General features: G+C 49.3%; 7 protein-coding genes across 7 annotated transcripts; 1 reads left to right on the top strand and 6 right to left on the bottom strand.

Annotated features, from left to right (window-relative positions):
* Positions 1-9: 9 nt before the first annotated feature.
* AO090005001262 (DNA replication factor Cdt1 C-terminal domain-containing protein) lies at positions 10-1,440 on the bottom strand (the record flags this gene model as incomplete). The annotated part of the gene is made up of 1 exon (XM_001818153.3): positions 10-1,440. The coding sequence occupies one exon, from the start codon at positions 1,438-1,440 to the stop codon at positions 10-12; it is 1,431 nt and encodes a 476-aa protein (XP_001818205.3).
* Positions 1,441-2,488: 1,048 nt separating this feature from the next.
* On the top strand, positions 2,489-3,037 carry AO090005001264 (uncharacterized protein; the record flags this gene model as incomplete). The annotated part of the gene is given in 5 exon segments (XM_023238341.1): positions 2,489-2,536; positions 2,548-2,586; positions 2,627-2,839; positions 2,972-2,996; positions 3,024-3,037. 5 exon segments carry the CDS (start codon positions 2,489-2,491, stop codon positions 3,035-3,037), a joined length of 339 nt encoding a protein of 112 aa, XP_023089288.1.
* A 1,166-nt stretch (positions 3,038-4,203) lies between these two features.
* AO090005001266 (C2H2-type zinc finger protein) lies at positions 4,204-6,248 on the bottom strand (the record flags this gene model as incomplete). The annotated part of the gene is made up of 2 exons (XM_001818155.1): positions 4,204-4,362; positions 4,419-6,248. The coding sequence occupies 2 exons, from the start codon at positions 6,246-6,248 to the stop codon at positions 4,204-4,206; spliced, it is 1,989 nt and encodes a 662-aa protein (XP_001818207.1).
* A 1,383-nt stretch (positions 6,249-7,631) lies between these two features.
* AO090005001268 (uncharacterized protein) lies at positions 7,632-8,450 on the bottom strand (the record flags this gene model as incomplete). The annotated part of the gene is made up of 3 exons (XM_023238331.1): positions 7,632-7,768; positions 7,879-8,059; positions 8,382-8,450. The coding sequence occupies 3 exons, from the start codon at positions 8,448-8,450 to the stop codon at positions 7,632-7,634; spliced, it is 387 nt and encodes a 128-aa protein (XP_023089289.1).
* Positions 8,451-11,945: 3,495 nt separating this feature from the next.
* Positions 11,946-13,319, bottom strand: AO090005001269 (Golgi transport complex subunit COG5; the record flags this gene model as incomplete). Its single annotated transcript, XM_001818157.3, has 1 exon — positions 11,946-13,319. The coding sequence occupies one exon, from the start codon at positions 13,317-13,319 to the stop codon at positions 11,946-11,948; it is 1,374 nt and encodes a 457-aa protein (XP_001818209.1).
* A 1,380-nt stretch (positions 13,320-14,699) lies between these two features.
* Positions 14,700-15,516, bottom strand: AO090005001270 (uncharacterized protein; the record flags this gene model as incomplete). Its single annotated transcript, XM_023238321.1, has 2 exons — positions 14,700-14,995; positions 15,171-15,516. 2 exons carry the CDS (start codon positions 15,514-15,516, stop codon positions 14,700-14,702), a joined length of 642 nt encoding a protein of 213 aa, XP_023089290.1.
* Positions 15,517-16,377: 861 nt separating this feature from the next.
* On the bottom strand, positions 16,378-18,574 carry AO090005001271 (protein SYS1; the record flags this gene model as incomplete). The annotated part of the gene is made up of 3 exons (XM_023238314.1): positions 16,378-16,490; positions 17,904-18,268; positions 18,330-18,574. The coding sequence occupies 3 exons, from the start codon at positions 18,572-18,574 to the stop codon at positions 16,378-16,380; spliced, it is 723 nt and encodes a 240-aa protein (XP_023089291.1).
* Positions 18,575-19,063: the final 489 nt, after the last annotated feature.

The raw sequence follows: 19,063 nt of genomic DNA, 5'->3' as shown, positions 1-19,063 counted from the left end.
AAGTCTTGATTAGGGGTTCGAGGCTGAAGCAGGCTCGTCCTCGCCGAACTTCAGTTCACGCACCTTCGCACCGATATCCTTGAGGTTGATATCCGCGGAGGATTTCAGAACCACCGATTTGATATGATTCACGGTGACGAAATCGACCCATTGTCCAGCAATGTCGGGCCGAGCCAGCACTTCGACGCAGATTTCCACCTCTTTCTCTGAAATAGGATTCTTCGATGAGTCCTGAACGTTCTGTACGATCATCTCTAGGCGAAACGGCTTCCTCTGGGCAGCCACAGTAGCTTTTGGGCCACTACCCACATAACCAGCTGGCCTCAGCAAAGCCAGCACACCAGCGACTTCCTCAATGCGTTCAACAGCAGCACGACGAAGCAGCATCTCCTTCGATGGCGGGGGCGGTAATTTCGACTGACGAAGGGCCTTGCTCCTGATCCGATCCAGAAGTCCTGTGCGACGAGCGTTCGTCGCATTAGGTGTTTTCTCAGGCGACTCTGCCACCGGCGCTGCTTTAAGCTTCTCCGTTTTCATTTTGATTACCCCGCCCTTTAAATCCTGCAACCGCTGCTGGCCTTTTCGGAAGTTCGTGAATGGTGTCAATGACTCGTGGATGGACGAAACGCCCAGCGTCGCGATAAAGTCCACCTGGCTTTCATCGCCATCAGCGGCATCCAGAGCCTTCTCCCAGAGCAAATCCACAATTTGCTCAAACTGTTCTTGCAATTCATTGTCGTCGATTACCCACTGCTCCCGACGCACACGCTCCAAACAAATCTTTCCCAATCCATAATTAGCAATTCGAAAGTTGAGCCCGGTGGCTTCCGAGTCTTGCTCCCAAATCCATAGTAACCGTTGCACATCCTTCACCACGACCTTCCGCTTCTTCCACAACCGCTCAACACAAGGAAGAAACTCCCTCAAGTCTGCGGGAGTAACCGAACCGTGATGCGCATGGTGAAACGTGATGGCCTTAAGAAAAGCCGAGTGCAACTTAATCAAATCGTTCACACAAGTGGGACGCACATGGAGAACTGCCGCGCAAGACCGCGATGTAGCCTTACCCCTAGCACGCTTCGACGGCGAAGTTGGGATCGCAGAAATTTCCCCGGTGACAGCAGTCCGCGAAGTACCGGTAGGAGATGCATAGTGGCCACTTCGGGGAGTCGATAACGACAGTTCCTTGATCCGGAGAGATTTGGAGGGCGTAAGCGCTTCGGTCGTGGGTTCCCCCTTTTCTTGAATCCGCGGGCTATTGCAGTCTACGTTCTCGAGTTCGTTCAGTTTCCGTTTCTTGGAAGGCGAGACCGGAAGACTGGCGACGGCCTGCTTGCCATCTGCGGCTGATCTGAGACCGGGCTTGGTCGTTCTTGCGAAACTTTGGATGCCGGTCTGTCCTCGGGGAAGGTGGGCTTGTCGGGTAGAAGTGCGCGGCATCGTGACTGCCATGCTCGTTGCGGATAAATGAGATGAGATATAGATTATGGAAGGAACATATAGACAATTAGGAAGGTTTGATGCGTAAAATACAAATGCAATTGGGGAATGGTTCGCATGGAAGGAGTGGGTGGGCACTCGATATTATTTAGCTGGCGATTAGGTTTTTCCCTGGTGGAGCGCGTCGCGTTTGGCGCGTGTTGGCGTCGTGTCCGGATGCGGTTATATTGGGTCAACCCACTCCAGATCTACTCCGCTATCATTGACACGAACCCACGGGGGTTTCTTATAAGTACTTATAAGATGGATTTATTTTGGAGAGTTTTCAGGTTGAGTTCTGAAGACAAGCTCTAAAAGTCCTCGAGTGGATTGCTTAATGTGCATGGCACTTTGTCACTACGGTAATCGGCATGACAGGAATGCAACATACCACAGCACTACGAGCTTCTACCAGTTGAGCAAGCAAGCCCCTCTGTCGAATCTTCTATCTTATCGGTGTTATCGAGTTATCAGACTTGGTCAGTGCTAACGATAAACCGGACAATACTCCGTACACATATAATCTTCTTCCCTCGCAGAGGGCCAAAACTATACTTCTAATAAGTATCTTAAAAATGTCAATGAAAATAATATCATTATTCGCCTTCATGAGAGAGGATATGAGCTAGCTGATATTAACATAATTAAAATCATCGCAATAGCGCGCTTTATTCAATTTGCAGACGCAAAGTCCCCCAGGTTACTTGCTACCACTCCACCAGCTCGACAAAGACCCCTTCGCCTCACTTGTCTTCTGCTCCACCGTCTTATCAAATTTATCGACGTTAGCCTTGAGCGTTGCAGACGCATCCTGTCGCGCTTCGTTAAGCTTATCGAGACTCTCGTGGGCTAGTCCCGAAGCACGGTTGCTAGCTTCTTGTGCCTGGGTGCGGGCATTGGACACCTGATAACTTATTAGCTCTTATTCATACAATAGCAGAAGAGGGAAATAGATATAACATCTAAGTAGTTTCAGATAGGGAGACAAAGAACATACCGCCTCGTCAATATGCGCACCAGCCTCCGCACCAACTTTCTGACCAGCTCTCTCGGCCTTGTCCGTACTAGGGACCTTGTTGCGGGCTACATCGGCATCATCTACATAAGGTCAGCTTCCCGCTCACAACGATCAAAGTGACGGTCATAGGATGGAGAAAGAAGTACGTTTAATCTCTTGCTTCGCGGCCTTTGGATCACCACCGGCCCGATACAGATAGTACCCGCCAACACCAGCGGCAGCGAGGGCAGCGTAGAGACCGGTTCTGTTCGACATTGTAACGGATGGATTGTAGTTTCTGTGATGGGATTCGAGTTCAAGATTGTTTTGAAAATTGAAGTCTATTGGATTGGGTGTGAGAAGGTGAGGCAAACAGGACTTTAAAAAGTCTGGGGTAAGAGGGAAGGGTCATGTCATGGGGTATGACGTCTACGTTGGAGTTTTTCTTGTGTTATTAATATTTCGCAGACTACGTATGTATGTACATGTACATAGGTTTCCACTGGGGATACACACTTCCGTTAGTTACAACTACTGTTAGTTACAGTTCTTGGGATCTAACCAATTACTTTTAGTTCTTTGTTCTTCATCTGTACTGTAGGTATGTACATGCGTGTACTACATTCGTACATACTTCCATGTACACACATACCCAATGTGTCACGTCTCATCGGCGAATATTACTTGAGCGCCGGCCGAAGGAAGACTCTGTTCGAGCGTTGCATCGCTTTCATCGACGTCACCTGATAGTCATGTCCTTCTCCATGGTGCGTGTATTTCAAGGAACCGATGATTTGATGTAAATGTGGGGCTCAACGTCATGGATCGTCGCCATCCGTTCCGCTTCGGGGTGCAGGCTGGAAGCATCCATTGCTGGGATCTCCGGGGTTCCTCTGCAGGCACCTTGCCTCGTTTTGACACATGAGTACTACGCAGCTAGCAGACGATAACAAAGATCAGATAATGCTTGGTCAACAAGCTAACCGCCGTATTTATTGTCCACTTATTTGCAAACTAGTTGATCACGTACATGCACGCATAATAACCATATCAAGACCCGAATATAGTAAAACACGACCGTCAAACCCCGCCACACAAAGGAAACGTCCATATATATAGATAGATAGATAGATAGAAACAAGGCAATCCCAATGAACAATTGAAGCCACACCACGACCAGAGTAGAAAAACTCCATCCAGAACCTCGTAGCTGAACTCGAGATTGAGGCCGAGGGGTATCTTCATGCGCTATGGACAAACCCTTAAACAACGCCCGAACATGCGAACATGCAAAAACCATCGCGACCCTGATGGAAAAAGAGAGACAGGGAAACTGCGGGAAAGGAAATGAAGACACCCGAAAGAGACTGGTAGCCACGAGTCAAAACCCCTCCCTGTTAATCGAGTCACTTATGCATCATATTCATCAGTCATCACTTCATAACGATTCCCGGTCGAGCGGTGGTGTATAGCTCCCAGGAATTCGGTAGATCGAGGATCTAAAACGCCATAACTATATCCAGGATAGCGTAGAGGAGAAAGTAAGAGAAGGCCAGGTGACTTGTGATATACAACACTGGCTCAACATCACAAAAGAATGGAAAAAAGGTCAGGCGAACGGGAAAGGTGGCAACATCTGCCGATTTCGCGAGACCACTTCGGGCATCGCGGACCTATGTATTTTGGTCGATTTCCGACACATTGGTAAACATCCCGGGCGGTAAATTTCATGCAAACAACTTTGCAGACCCCTTATTCTCACTGGTTGCAACAGCAACTAGAGCCTCGAGCCTACCCATACCGGACTCTCTGCTCGACGGATGGTTATTGTTGAAGAAGTCAGTTCCGGGTTTAGGCTTACTGTGGTACCCATCGGACTGTGATGCCTATAGTTCAATTAGTGACCTGGCCGTTATCGATTCATCGGGTATCGGGTGCGTACTGTTTGAGACGTATCGGATGAGAATGGGGTATGATGCGGCTCGATGTACCCGTTGTTGTGCACAATGGCAGGGTGGTACTCAAGAGATGCCGTTGATGGGGTATGAACTCCTTCACTACTGCTTGAATCCTCCGGGGATGTTCGAGTAGCATGAATGGTGCTGCTGTAACTTGGGCCACGAGAATGATGTCCGCGGTAATCCTGGTATTGTTGCTGTGGATGGTAGGATGAAGACGGGCGAGAACCAACATTATGAAGTTCGGCTATAGTTTGCTGGCTCCAGTGTGATGCGTCTTTATGGAGGGGCTTGTCCCGGATATGCAATCCAGTCAAATTCGTGTGCAATGACATGTCCCAGGAAACGTGACCCCGGCGATGTCCAGGACCAGAAATCGGGGGAGGTGGCCGAACTGACGGCTTGTTATAGTTGAATCCTCCCCCAAAGGTATAGTTAGGTGGCGGCTTATTGCCGTTATCAAGGTGCATCGGACTTGGCCGGCGCACCGGTGGAGTGAGAGGCCGCGAGACAACCTTATCAAAGCTCTCAATTCCCGGCAGACGCGGCGGTTGTTCGTCCTGTGTATTGGCGCCGTAAGAGTGCGGCAATGTCTCAGTAGGCTGGTAGTTCCCGTATCCACTAGTAGCAGGCCGTGAGACGGTGGAGTACGTGGATGGATGCCAGGTACGTCTCCGCAGATCGGCATCCGCTGCATTGTGCGATGTCTCATCCCGGGATATCGAGTAGCTGGAGCTCACTGGGCTTGCATAAACCCCTCCCTGGGGGTGATATGCAGCTGTCGAGCCTGCGTTTGCGTAACCAGGGGGGTAGGCATTGACCGGTTGCGATGCGAACGGATTAGCGCCCGATGGAACGGACAAGCGACGCGCAGCGGTTTTACCATCCCAGAAGCCAGAGGCATGAGATGCTGCAGACATCGGCGAGGCGACATGAGGACTGCCGTTGCCTCCAGCAAAGATATGAGAGGGTGCGTAGGGTGAGCCAGCCACAGCTGGGCCCGGTACCCCACGGATTTGACCTGGTGGTGTACTAGGGGGATCGCCCATTGTATCTAAAGCGAGACGAGCTCGACCGTCATTCGCCATAATCAACGGCGGAGGTCGGCGACGAAGCTCTGGAGGTTGGCTAAATGTCGACGCGGTCGACGTGATACTCGATGTGGACAAATTTCGGCTATGGCCTCTGCTATGAGTTCCCTGACTGCCGCCAGTACCAGCCCTGGCTCGACCCTGAGGCCGCACTCGATCGGTTCGAATCTGACGCTGAAACCGGGTTCCAGTGGCTGCGAGCGAGTCGCCCGGAATCTCCTCGTTCACATGTACCGTTTGAGCATGCTGCCGCAGGTTATCGAGCCTGGAAAATCGTCGCGAGCAATGGCATTGGAATGGACGTTCCCCAGTATGTTTCCGAATATGTCTGGCGAGATGCTCGCTTCGGGTAAAGCTTAGATTACAAGGCGGGTAATCTGTGCAGTAGAACCGTTGTCCTTTTTTCTTCTTTGACGGGGGAGCATCGCCTTTGTGGTCCGAGTCGTGGTCTGAACCATCACGATCACCCTCCGAGTCTCCGTGCGATGCCTCCTCGGATACTGACAGCCCGCTCCCTTGCGAGCCTGCGGGTTGAGAAGAATGGTCAGAGTTGTTTACATTTCGGGGCGTACTGCCGTCCTTTTCCATATCCACCATTTTCGCGGCGTCTTGCGCCTCCGGTACGTTAGTTAGATGGGGTCGAGGTGTGGTGGGTGGCGTCGCCTCCTCCATCACACGGTCTTGCGGCGACGAAATATTATTCACAGGTAAGAATGATGACATATTGACACAGGCGCCCGAATTAGGGTCTATGTACTGATCGACAAGGGGTTATTCAGGTGACCCTCGGCCCATTAAATACGATATGTTTCAGCTAAATTGGTTGGGATTCCCGGGAGTTGAGAAAACGCGGTGTCGATCCCACGAAGCTGACTGCTGAAGCGATTTGCGCAACTCCTGTCAGCATGTGGGCCGTACACTCGATGTCGAGAGGAACGAGGAGCAAGGGCGCTGAGCCGATGGTGTGGTGGCTTATTTATTGCTTGGTGTGATAACTTACGGGTAGATATTTTCCCTTATTCCAAATCCGGCCCAGGGATGAGATGAAGAGGGCAGGGGGAGGGAAGTGGAATGTAGCAAGAGGCTGATGAGGGTTGTTTTTAGCCGAATGCCCAACGTTGATGGCGAAGCAAGGGTAGGTAGGTTGTACGCGGTAGGTGGCAGAGCACAACCATTAGCATCGAGGACACATTTCTTGCAGATGTGCCTGGCCAGGGAGACGCTAAACGTGGACCGGAGGGATGACGAGAAAGAGGGAAGTGGAAGTAGGGTGGTTAAGGAGAGAAGCGGTGGTCAAGAGAGAGAAGTTCGGTAGACTCGATGAGTTTCAGACGAGTCGCCGAGTACAGGTTGTGGGTATGACAATCCCCCGGCCAAGAACTGAACTAAAATAAATTAAAGATAAAAAAATTTCAACCAAAAGTGATCTGTTTCCCTGGGTTTTGATCGGCCCGGGAAAAGGGAGGCAAATGGAATAAAAAAAAATAAGAAAAGGGCCCGGTTAGAATAAGCCAGGAAATATGACGTGTAGGCGTGGATGTACAGGCACCAGGGCCAGGAGATAGATACAGAAGAAGTATAATAATCGAGGTAAGATATGGAAAGACCACAAAATGCCGACCTGAGACGGGATGAGGAAAAGGAAAAGAAAAGGAAGGAAGCGAAACAGGAAGAAGATGCGCGGTGAGAGATGAGCGACAGTAGAAGTAATAGAAACGATTATGTTAGATCCACTCGCTGAGTGGTGACGACGATACAGACAGGAAGGGGAATTGGGAAAGGATGAGGAGAGAGCCGGAGGAGTTAAAGTGTAAGGAAAGGGAAAAAAGTGTAAGCGCGTGTACGAAAAAAAATAATAATAAGGGAAAACAAAAAATAAAATTAAAAAATTAAAAATTAAATAAAAAAACTGGAGCCAACTCAAAAAGCCCCCGTAGGTACTCAACTCACTCACACTTGTCTTAACTAGAGGCTTATCGGAAACAACGGTCGGCGGCGAGCGGACAAGGCGGCGAAACGAGGGGCAGAAGGAGGGGGAGAATGAACCATAAGTCTGGATTAATTATAGTTACAGAACTAGCACTAGTAAGTATGGACGTTACTACTTCAATCGCCCCGTTTGAATGGTTCAAAGAGAATGCAGAGTGGATTTGAAAGGGTAAAGTCCAGTCTTGTAGCAGCGTGGTAGCAGCGCCAACTTTGGAGCCCTGGTGGTATTGCCATTACCACCTCAATACCAGAACCTGATGATGGTCAGTGCCTTTCATCAACATCATCACTAGGTAGTAGAAGTACTGGACGATGTACCAGCCACAGAAAGAAAGGGTTCGGCCGGACTGGAGAATGAACTCACCAGTGATATAATATACAGAGCAACAGGTGAAGTAGACTTTACTTAGTTCCAGGTACTGACGACTCGATCCGGACGAACCGACACGAATCAGCGACTCGAACAGCTGTGGAGTCTCCATACGCGCGATACCTTTTTTACTTTCACTGCTGGAAAGAGGGACGTAATGAATTCCTTCAAGCGTCTACAGCTGGTTCAGTGAGATCAAATCGCGGTTGGAAAATGATCGGAAATTTCAGCGCTCGAGCTATAAATAATCCGTCTGATCTATCGGTTTATCCATATCATCTGAGCTACATCCAAATCCTGTATCCCGATATAGAACGGTATTGGCGCCGGTACGAGGCGGTATCAGGAACCTCGGGGTTTTGCTGTTGCTGAACGATACCAGGGTGTGGTCAGCCGGGCTACGGGGAACCCAAGAGGTGAAATCTTGTCTAGGTCCTCATAATTCATAAGGCTGGTTGGCGGTGGGGAGTAAGGGTAATAGAGAGCGAGTCTCGAACCTGATAGTCACGATCGTACCATGGATCTAGCCTTTCCAGGGTCCAGAGGCGTTCACACCCTCTGTCCATGAAGGTAAAGGCACCAGGAACTTGCTTCGCTACAGAAGAAAGAAATGAGGGCAAGGAACAATAAGCGGGAGAGATATCCCCAAGAAATCCTGGGGATTAACCGTGGCGTGGTTTCTTGCGATTCATGAATCATGATCTGGATCATGGAGGAGGTCCTGGCCAGTAAAACCAGAGAAACCGAGCGGCGCCGACCGGTCTGTTGGACTCGGTGACGTCCACCATTCGAAGTCTATATCATGGTAACTTTAACCCCATCGATATAAGAGTAAAACCTTCCCCCAATGGCCGTTCGGTAACCAAACCATCAGTTGGCCTGGGAACTAATCCATGATCTGATCAACGAAGAGTGCATGGCAAATTCATTGGGGCCATGGTTCTCCACGGCCGCGCAACCATAGTTCGGAGTATACCTGAGTTAAGTTTCCGCTCTCACTTCCTGGACTCAGGTTAACCCTAGTAGACTGATCAAGTAAGAGGCATACTGTGGTATACCGCTCAGATTTGTCCAGGCGATCCCAGCATCAGACCGTGTCAGCAATCCCAATGCGTATGGCTCGATTGTCAAAGAGCCCGGGGGCCGCAGAACAATGGCAATACGAATGGCATGGTTCCGACCCTTCCACTGGCCCAAGCGATAGGCGCTGGAATTCCCCGTACAATCCTTCGGCAGCCCGAGCACATGCCATGCAGAAGGGATAGTCCACCTTTTGCAGGTACCTTACATTTAGGGCATTATTTTCAATACCACGATGACGAACATGAATGAGTCGACAAGGCTTAGGCGTAATGGACTTTTTAGTATATTTAGATATTAATCATACTGTTGCCCCGGTGGCCTACTAGTAGGATTCTCGCTGCAAGCTAGCTGAACAGTCCTCCCTGCGAGAGGTCCCGTGATCGCGGTTCAGGCCCTCAACTTCTTTTTCTCTCTTTTCTACCCATTTTCCTTTCTAGTATAAAGAAAACAAATCCTCCCTCCTTCGTTTCTGCATATCTTTTTCACCTTTTAATTTGTTTCTTATTTTTGTTCATTCCTGAGATGACACAAAGAAGGCTGGGACTGGAAACCGCCACTGCCGTGTACTGAGCGTGCCAACCCAAGATCTTCCATCTCTGCCAAAGTTTCACGAGAGTTTGGAAATCCCAAACCTAGAGTGAGCAATTTTAATTCTAATCCTCGATTCAATGCCTTGACGCAAAGGAAGAGGTAACTGCAAACGGCTTCGGGAAACAGTGGAAGCTTCCATCAGTTCCCCTCAGTCGATGACATCTACTTGATGCAGTCCGGCAGCCAATTGGCAACAAGGAACAACCAAGATAATGCTGAAACACCGGCGTTTCTGCACGCCACAGAATACAGCGATGATGTGCCTCATTGTTAAATCATAGTGAGCGAAGGGGAGGAGTTACAGAACATCCCTGCTACCAGGAATGATGTCCCTGTCTGGTTGTCTACTTTCGGGGTCGAATGCATAGAACATCCAGCAATGAACTTCCGTCGAATGTATTCTATTTAGGTTCCCTGCTAGTACCAGGTAAGTAACTAACTGGACTACCCGACCATCACTTAACGGGGCGAGTAAGGTTACTAAAAGATCGTCTAGTGTATAACGCGGACAGTGCATTAGTTCGACAGTAAAACACCCTCCTTCAGCACCCTATTGGACCAGCCCATGATCCGATCGTGGAGGTACCTTACCTCCTTCCAAGGGCCCTAACCTTGCTAAGGAAATTGCCCAAGGTCCACGAAATAAAAAAAAAGAAAAGAAAAGAAAACGAGTGGTTATAAATCAGAGGGAGTTGCTTCCCTTCGTCCTCCAAGACCAATCCACATCAGCGAAGTGGCGGACAGAACTCCGGTGCGGAGGGGCTGATCGACGTGGCCGTCAACCAAACAGCACATCCGTCAATAGCTTCCTATGATGGATGCATTTCGTTTAGCCCCTCATTGTATCCAAATCCCTAAAAGAGACTGGGCCAAGGGGCATTGACGCCGCCACCACCGTCGAGGAGGGGAAAAGTTTACGTGGAGGGGTCTCCCCGTATCAGGTTTCGCCGTCTCCTCTGACCTTTTTTCGACCCATCCAGAATATCTTTGGTTCGCTTCTCTCATTTGGTCCCCTTTCATTTTTCCAACTTTTTTCTTTCTTACTTATCATTATTTAATCTATGGATTAAAGTTCACAGGGATGATGATATCTAAACAGATTTCGAGAACCTCGAAAGATACGGTATGTATGGTCATGGAAGGAAAAGTTCCTTATCAGCCGTTTCTTAAATCTGGAGCGGGGTAAAAAGTCCCGGCTCTGTGGATGTCGCGCACGGCCTTTGCCTACTTTAAGTCCCTTAATTATTTAGAGTCCAGTATATAGTAGGTACACCGCAGGTACCTGCTCTAGTCGGTCGGTACTAGTTGGTACCCGGTCCTAGTAGGGGATCGGTACCTACTTGGATGTACTCTGTAGGTACCCAAGTCGCGGGACACACCGTACTAGCAGTTTGTACCTGATTGATTAATTAACTCTACTAATGATCCCGGGTCTTACGTCTACACAACCCCAGATGAGACACCCCAAGACAATGTCTTGACGTCGTCCAATTCAGGAAAGATCATGGGTCAATCAGGCCACGGTCTATACGAACCGGACCTGAGCAAAGAATGTTTCCAGTCCCATAAAGTTTCAGATACGGACCCAGTGCGCCCTCAGCTCCTCCATCTAGTTCCAGGCACCACGCGGGACCATCTCCAATATGACTACTAATCCACTGGTACCTACCTGTCCCTCTTCTCCATACACTTAACCCAGAAGACCCCAGTCACGCAATCTTAACAACAAATAAAATAATCTACTATGATGTGGCAGCCGACCTGACTCATGATCATGCAAATCATCCTGCATCAACTCATCTGCACCCATCGACACATGTGGCAAAAATGCGGCGTAGCGCCCGAGACTAGCCGCTGGACAATTCACCAAAAAGCATTCGTTGGCAATCCCATCTTCTGCTGACGGATGCGTTGGATGGATTGCGAATCGCTGAGGCTGACAAACTGTACAGACATAGGCTGGGTTGTCCCTTGCTGTTTTCTTACACATCTTTATTTTATGGTTACAATTCTGCCGATCTTCGTTTTTATGCCGATGCCCCCGTTTGAACTTTGATCAGCTGATGCTTAGTTATTATGTGTACCTGAATTTTCTGGTTGGCAGACTGGGGGAATATCACATGTGAAATATCAATCTATTTGTCTGTGCTTATGTCCTGGTTTGTGCCATGACTGGGGCGTCAGATGTACGCGTTTGCTTTTGCGGTTTTGGCTTTTTGTTGAGAGCCTATCAGGATGGTTTTGACTTGGGGTATAGATGTATGTTATTTTATGTATGTACATACGCTAGGAGGTTAAGTATATATGTACAACCGCTGTTCTGGGTGTATTGTAGATTTTTATCTCGGATATTAAACTATTTTGTTGGAAATTTTTCGGAGACAGTTTTACCTGTCTAGCACACTGGCCACGGCACTGACCATCACCGCTGCTTCTCGTTCCCAGTTTCCTTTCATTCCGGAGTCGGCTCCCATCCGTCCTTTGTCGGTCGATGCTGGGAGTTGAGATCCCCGGAGGACACACTCTTTGATGTCCTTCTTAAGGCGGTCCCGGTTAGATCGGAGGGTCCTTGCCGAGACGCCGCCACGGTTGACAATCTCCTGGACGCGCGAAGTGAGAGACGAGGCGAGGGAGCGCCAGAAGTGCGATGGGAGGGACGATGCGTCGAGGGCGTTGAGCAGCGGTTGCAGAAGGTTATTCTTACTACCACCTTGTGACTGGGTCTCGGGGGTAGGTGCTGGGGGAAAGAGCGGATGTGATGGCGGTCGAAGGCTGGCAAGGATAGATTCCAGCGCAAAGAGATCCTGGCATTTGGCCGAGATCTCAACGAGGGTTTTGTCGAGCGTGGGCAGCATGGACAGGGACCGGGATAGGGCGTTCAGGGACGACATGATGGCCGTGTGCATGTAGCCTTGCAGTGTGGAGAGGAGGAGCTCGGGTTGGAAGTCCGATGCCGAAGATAGGTCCTTGGGGATTGGCGAGAGGAGGTACAAGATTGTGGTGGCGGAGCTGAGTCGGGCTCTTGCATCGCCAGCTTGTTTGTAGCCTGACTGGGCGGACATGGTGAAACGATTGATCGCCTGCTGCGCTCTCGACTTCACCATGTTTTCGGCGGGAATGAGCAGTTCACTCCGTAGCGTCCGGATGACCTTGACTTTTTCTAATCCGTGGCCTTCCTCTCCTGGTCCCGTGGCCGTGAACATCCGACGGAGACTCACGATCGTAGACGCAGCGCGTTCCAGAGCGCGGTAATCGTCTCTACCCGGCGAGGGAGACGCCGTTCCATCGGCGAGGCCACCACGCCCGGTAACCTCAGCAAGCTGGCCCTCCAGCTGTCTGCCGAGAGTGAGACAGCGCGCAACTGCTCTTGCGAGCCGCACGGTAGCGAGCGACTTCTCTGTGGCTATCCTCACCTCGTCGGCGGCTTCCCACTTCCGTAGAACCTCTTTCTCCAGCCGCTGGTACCCCTGGGTCACGGAGGAGACCTGTTCCTCGGCTTCCTTGAGGATGTGGTCTGCCGCAGCGGTTTGATCCCGCGTGTGCGTCAGCAAGGGGAGGGCTGATTTGGTGGTCAGCGTATGAATGTGAGTGTCGATCTCTTGTAGATCGAAGAGAACCCGTGACAACGGGGTTGACAGATCTAGCGGTGTATCTGTTGCATTGTTGGTGGCTACGACCAATGAATTGGCAAAAGAGGCGGGAGAGAAGTCCGGGTCCAAGAAGGCCTCATAGTCAATGTATGACGGTTCGCCTTCAGCCATGATTGTGTCCGATTAGGTCCACGTAGCTTGTATTCCTCCAAGGTAATAACTGTCGTCAAGGTCGATCCAATATAAGACCAGACAGGAAATATGCAGATTAGGTAGACAAAAGCTAATAGCGAGCTTGGGTATCGTATTAAATAAAGATTGACTGGGTAAAACAGCGTGTTTTCTCCAAACCACTTTTACACAGCAGAGACTCAATACAGTAGGCTATCCATGCGACAAAATTAATAAACCGGAGCCTCTAAACCCGGTCATAGTCGACCAATTGCTTGTGGAGAGGATCGAGTATGTGATGTTGCTGATCCGCTCGGAGGTCTATTCATGCCATGTGTCGGGACTATGCCTCTTTGGTCGCGGATTAGTCAGCCGTGTATATAGTTCTGTCTCCAGGATGTTGTCTTCTATAACGGAACTAGGGTAACATAGATATATAAATGTATGTATATCAAGAATCCTGATTAACTTGTTTTGATTATGTCGATCTGTGAATTACTGGGTCTTGGGGAAGCAATCATGATTGTTCAGATAGGAACATATGGTATTCGGGATATAATATATTTTTCGACCAAACCATCAATATGCTCAATTCGTACTTGTACATCTCAAATTTGCCTTGGGCTTGCTGGGACCTTTACAGTAAATCCCGTACAAGGTAACATGTGTCCATGTATCAAAAGATGCTGTATAGGGCTGATCCACCACATACTTAAGCTTCGAAACAGATCTATTCGATTGCAAGAACCATCTCCAACTGACCTAAAGGCTTTATTTACATGAGAAACTTCCTAATATGCACGATAGCGTCACTGACTAGGACAGCACGGATATACAAATGCACACATGCTACATCTATAGCGCAGAAAATTGTCGTTTAATATGGATGAGCATCGAAAATACATTTCGATGTGCACGTTTTATTTATACTAGTTCCCTAGCATATTTGATCTATGTAAGTGATGCAAGGGCCATGGAGCATGAAGCATGATTGAGCACGCCCTGTAGTCTGATACAATGTAAATGTAATATAAACATTTCTACATAATATATCTGACATTGTAGTACTAAGAGCTATCTGCAGTCACTCTTTAGCTCCCCCCTATATACTTACCTCAGTGTTCCTACATTCTAGCCCACACCCCTAAAGATATAGTATCAATGATATTGTGGCGACGAAGTGCTCCTATCATGAACAAGTATAAATCTAGGAGATCGCACCCCAGACAGAAATTAAGTCAAACGCGACATCAGCGCGTAAAGCAGAAAAGTGATATCAGACCAAACCCCAAACCACTTTAAGAAATAAATATACACATTACGTATAAGAATATATGAAAGATTTATAATCACACCGAATGAATGCCATTCTCCCACCCGTCACCGGCCTGGGAGCTGTGCCGGTAACTCGTGAACTGGAGCATTAGGCCGACTCTCCAGCTCATATCGGTATCCCTGCCCATCCACTTCGACGGGCTGACTTGACACGTATTTGTAATCATGAATCGGCGTGTTCCCGTCTTGTAAAGCCGCTGGCTGGGGCCGTGACCGGCGCCTCATGAATAGCCAAACAAAGGCTGCAATGAGGGCTACACCGGCGACGCCGCCGATGACACCACCTGCAACTGCACCCTTATCTACACCTGACGACGACGACGGGGAGGATGTCTGAGTAGCTGCCGCGGAGGTAGTTGTAGCTGATGTTGCTGTGGATATTGAGGATATTCCAGAGGTTGTAGATGTTGATAAAGGTAGTGCTACTGTTTCGGGGATTGATTAGCATTGAGATACACCCTAGCATCCACATATAATAGACAGATACGTAATATGATGTGTGTACAAAAAACGTACCAGTCCCTGAAGAGATGACCTCTAGCCTTGTATCCTGATCACCAAATGAGTAACCCGTGCCGGCACAACCATCATATTGTCCTGCCAGCGCGAATCCTATCGTGTCGTGTGGACAGCAAAAGTACCCTCCATTGTCATACAGATCCCATGTTGCATTCGCACACCTCGGTTCCTGCACCAACGACTCTGTGCAATTTTTACCGGCTGGGCAACAATCGATGTTGTAGGCGTGAGGGCAGAATGTACCTCCCGGGCAGCAGCCGCGAAACCCGCCGACTGTTTCACCACAGTCAGTCTCGGTTCGAAGGCAGGATCCGTTCTTACGGACAGCGAAGCCGGTAGTCATCTTGGTCCTTTTCCTTGTTTACGGGGGTAAGGAATGTATGTCGGTGGGATAAGAGTAAGCGAAGTAAATCGGGGAACGAAGAAAAAGGAAATGAGTGGCACCAATAGTGTCCTTGCGGCCCAGTTTTCGGCGGAGAACCCACATTATGTGATAGTAAGCAATGACATCTATCATTGGCAGAGTGGTATCGTGCCAATGGTCCAAGGGATGAATATATTAAGATCTTCTAGGGAGTCTAAGGGTTCAGCGACCAAGTCACCAACTTACGCTAGTGACCTGGTCCCTGAGAGGACGGGGCTGTCGGCACTAAGAGATTCCTCGGTGGATGTGTTTTGGGGGCCTTTGTTTCAATTGGGCAGTGATTATCATGATCAATGCGTGGATTACAAATTGAATGGTTTTAGGGCAGGGCCCAGAGGCTAGTGATGGGGGCCGTTTCAGTCACAGTCAATCTCGGTAGAGGAATCTAGGGGACTTTCTTATGAACAGGTTCGTAGCCTCAAGTAACTATCTTGGAGGATGTTGCTCATCGCTATATCATTTCCCCTCCCATCACAGAAGCACCTGCCCGTTTGTCTCCTCCACGATGAGGTCGAACTCAGGTTGGAATTCGGTATAGAAATGGTGCTGTCATGGTCAGTACATGCTCTTTCCAAGTTGTCGCAACAAGAGAGCCATACCGGAGTCTGGACTGCATTGGCCGTGTACTGAGCCACTTCATCATTGATAATCTTCTTCGGTACCCCATTGGCAGCGGCCGCTTCGGCCATCAGCTGAGAATGACACGCGTGATCCAAGCTGGAAAGGAGAAAGGCTGCTTCATCCACTGTGCGACCTACGGTTAACAAACTACGTACATCGTCAGCCGGAGTGTACAACAAAACGGGGAACAGAAGTAAGGGATACCCATGGTTCTGCAAGATGCATGCTATCTTGTCCTCCCCTAAAGCCTTCGCGATTTGCTGCCCCTCTTCCTGAGCCAATGCAATCCCACCGTGGTCAACATAAACACCTAGTTTTCCATAGAAGTTACACGCATCTACATGCGTCAGTCTCTGTTGCCATATAAGGGGATCCACACTATCTGCGGAAAGGCGTCGTACCTTGAGTGATCATCTCGATCCCCTTCCCAAATGCGCTCCACGTCTTCCCATAAACTCCATGCGTATGCGCAGCAGCAACAACATCCGGCCTGGCTTTATGGATCTCTGAATGGATCATGAATCCGGCCTCGTTAATGGGTGCCTGATTGCCTCCTTCTGTCACATAGCCATCTTGGTCGACAAGGACGAGATCGGAGGCTTTCATGGCAGAGAAATGCTTAGCGTAGGGGTTCATCCAGAAATGGTCTTCTAGAATAGGATCTGCGAGGCACTGTTAGTATAGTACTTGTGTCTCTACTAATACTGATATATAAGTAGCACTCGCCTCTCATGGAGATGTGCCCAGAAATGCCCTCGCCGTGTCCATGCTTTCCGAAGAAACGGAACGCGGCTGCCATGTGCTCTTTCATCCATTTGCGTTTCTCGTAGAGGTCTGTGAATGCTGGAATTCCTGGTAGTTTGATCGTCCCATTACGGTCGCCGCGGGCAGTTGCTTGGAAAACAGCGTCCTCGATTGCAGGCTTCACATTCATGTTACTGTAGTCTGCAGAGGCAACGACTACCTTCTGCTGGGTAGTATTTTCGGTTGCCGTTGAAGTTGACATATTAGCTTAGATATGTTTTCTAGGAGGGAAACAAAGTCGAAATCGATAGAGTAGCTACTACTGGAATCTCTAATCGAGACAATGCTGGGGATATTTATCTCCACCTTCCGGTCTTATCAGTTGAGGTGGAATGTGGCGCCCCCACATCCAGATAAATGAACCTCGAATCGTTTGGTTTTGATTGACGGGAAATGCCAATTCAGAGCGACTGCCATAGGCGCAGATCGCCGACCGTACGGACTTTTTGCCGACAAGAGCGAATGTTCGTGGAAGGCGCATTTTGGTCTTCCCTGGGTCACGATCGGGTAGATTTGATACTATCCAGTAGTAGTAAATACGACCTATATGATTTGTGACGATATGACGCCATCCCAAAAAGCCCTAAATATCCAATAACAGGATATTAAGTACCAATGTGCCTGCACAAGCCCAAAAATGTCGCCAGAACGTAAGACCACGGGATCAACACTTCAGCAAGACCGGAGGATGACACTCGAACCAGAACGCCATCTATACATGTGCCAACCAGCTAGGGTATACAAAAATTGTAAACATATAACAATCTGCATGCAAGTCGGGCATGCATCAACGTCAAAAAACACGAGAAAAAGTAAAAAAAGAAACGAGAAGAAAATACAATCCAAGAAAGACCTGAGGGAAAGCTATACTGCTTGCTCACCAACCCCCTTCATTTCAGCCATCTCATACTCGCCACCGTCACTCTGCAAGCCGCGTTCCCGGCCTCTTCCTCGGGACGGACTGCCTCTATCAACCGGCGGCTCAGATGAACTCCCAGATGACTGTCCAGCACCGCTACCAGCTATACCGCCAAAGCTGATCGGCCTGAGTTCCCGCCATTGGCAGGCCCAGATACCACCAAAGGTCATTAGAGAAGCGCTGGCAAACTGAAGACCCCACCAAAGCAAGTTGGAGGGGATAGAGTGGGTGTAAAGGGACGTTGCGAGAAGATGGAGGAAGTGGATAGTGAGTGCGAAGTCAGGAATGAGTTTAGACCGAACGACGAGGAGTAGAAGAAAGATTATCCTGTGAGAGTTTGGTTAGCGGCGCATCCTTTTCACGAGACCAAGGGAGGTCGGCAGCTCACCCCGCAAGACTATTCAACATCCACACCAATCCCAGCATCCATCCAATCGTAGTATCTCCCCTCAGCGAATCCCAACTCAGAACCAAATCTAGGGAGAACGGGGTGCCATAGACGACAGTGGTAAATAAGATCAGGGCCGTCGCGGAGGCATAATAGGCAAGCTGTAAGATAACAATCTTCCGGACGATCTTCAGCGGCGGAAGGTCTGTCCGAGCCCCCGCAGGAGGCCGTCGGCGCGGGGGCATGAAATATGTGGTAACTTTTGCACACTGATTATAAAATCCAAGGGATATTTCACCGTGAGAAGGACCGGTGGGATGGTGAGCTCTGGCCCGCGGAAAGACCGAGCATATACCCGATGCCTTCCTTCACTTGAGGTTCTTCCCTCGCTATTGAGGGACAGCGGGTGGATAAGAGAATCGCGTCGCAGATAGATTAAGACCGTAAAGAGAAAGCGATGGTCTGTTGGGACATCGTCCGATGGGGAACTGAAGAAGTTGGTTCCAGTTTACTGTGGCGCCACGAGCAGAGCCGCTAAGCCTGGCAGAAAGGGACCGCAGATCATGCCGAACGGGAAGCACATCTCTTAACTACGTCCTAATATATTTACTTCTTTGCGACGGTACCGTTCAGCCTACCTTGTTACTACTGCGCTTCATATTCGGTTCTTGATTCCAGTACCTGCCTCGCATCCCTTTACCTTCCAACCGTCACTCGCATCAAACCCCTAATTA

Source organism: Aspergillus oryzae, chromosome 1 (genome assembly GCF_000184455.2).
Source record: "Aspergillus oryzae RIB40 DNA, chromosome 1".
Lineage (NCBI taxonomy): Eukaryota > Fungi > Ascomycota > Eurotiomycetes > Eurotiales > Aspergillaceae > Aspergillus > Aspergillus oryzae.
Note: the sequence above shows the minus strand (reverse complement) of the source record. Positions and strands in the feature narration are given on the sequence as shown.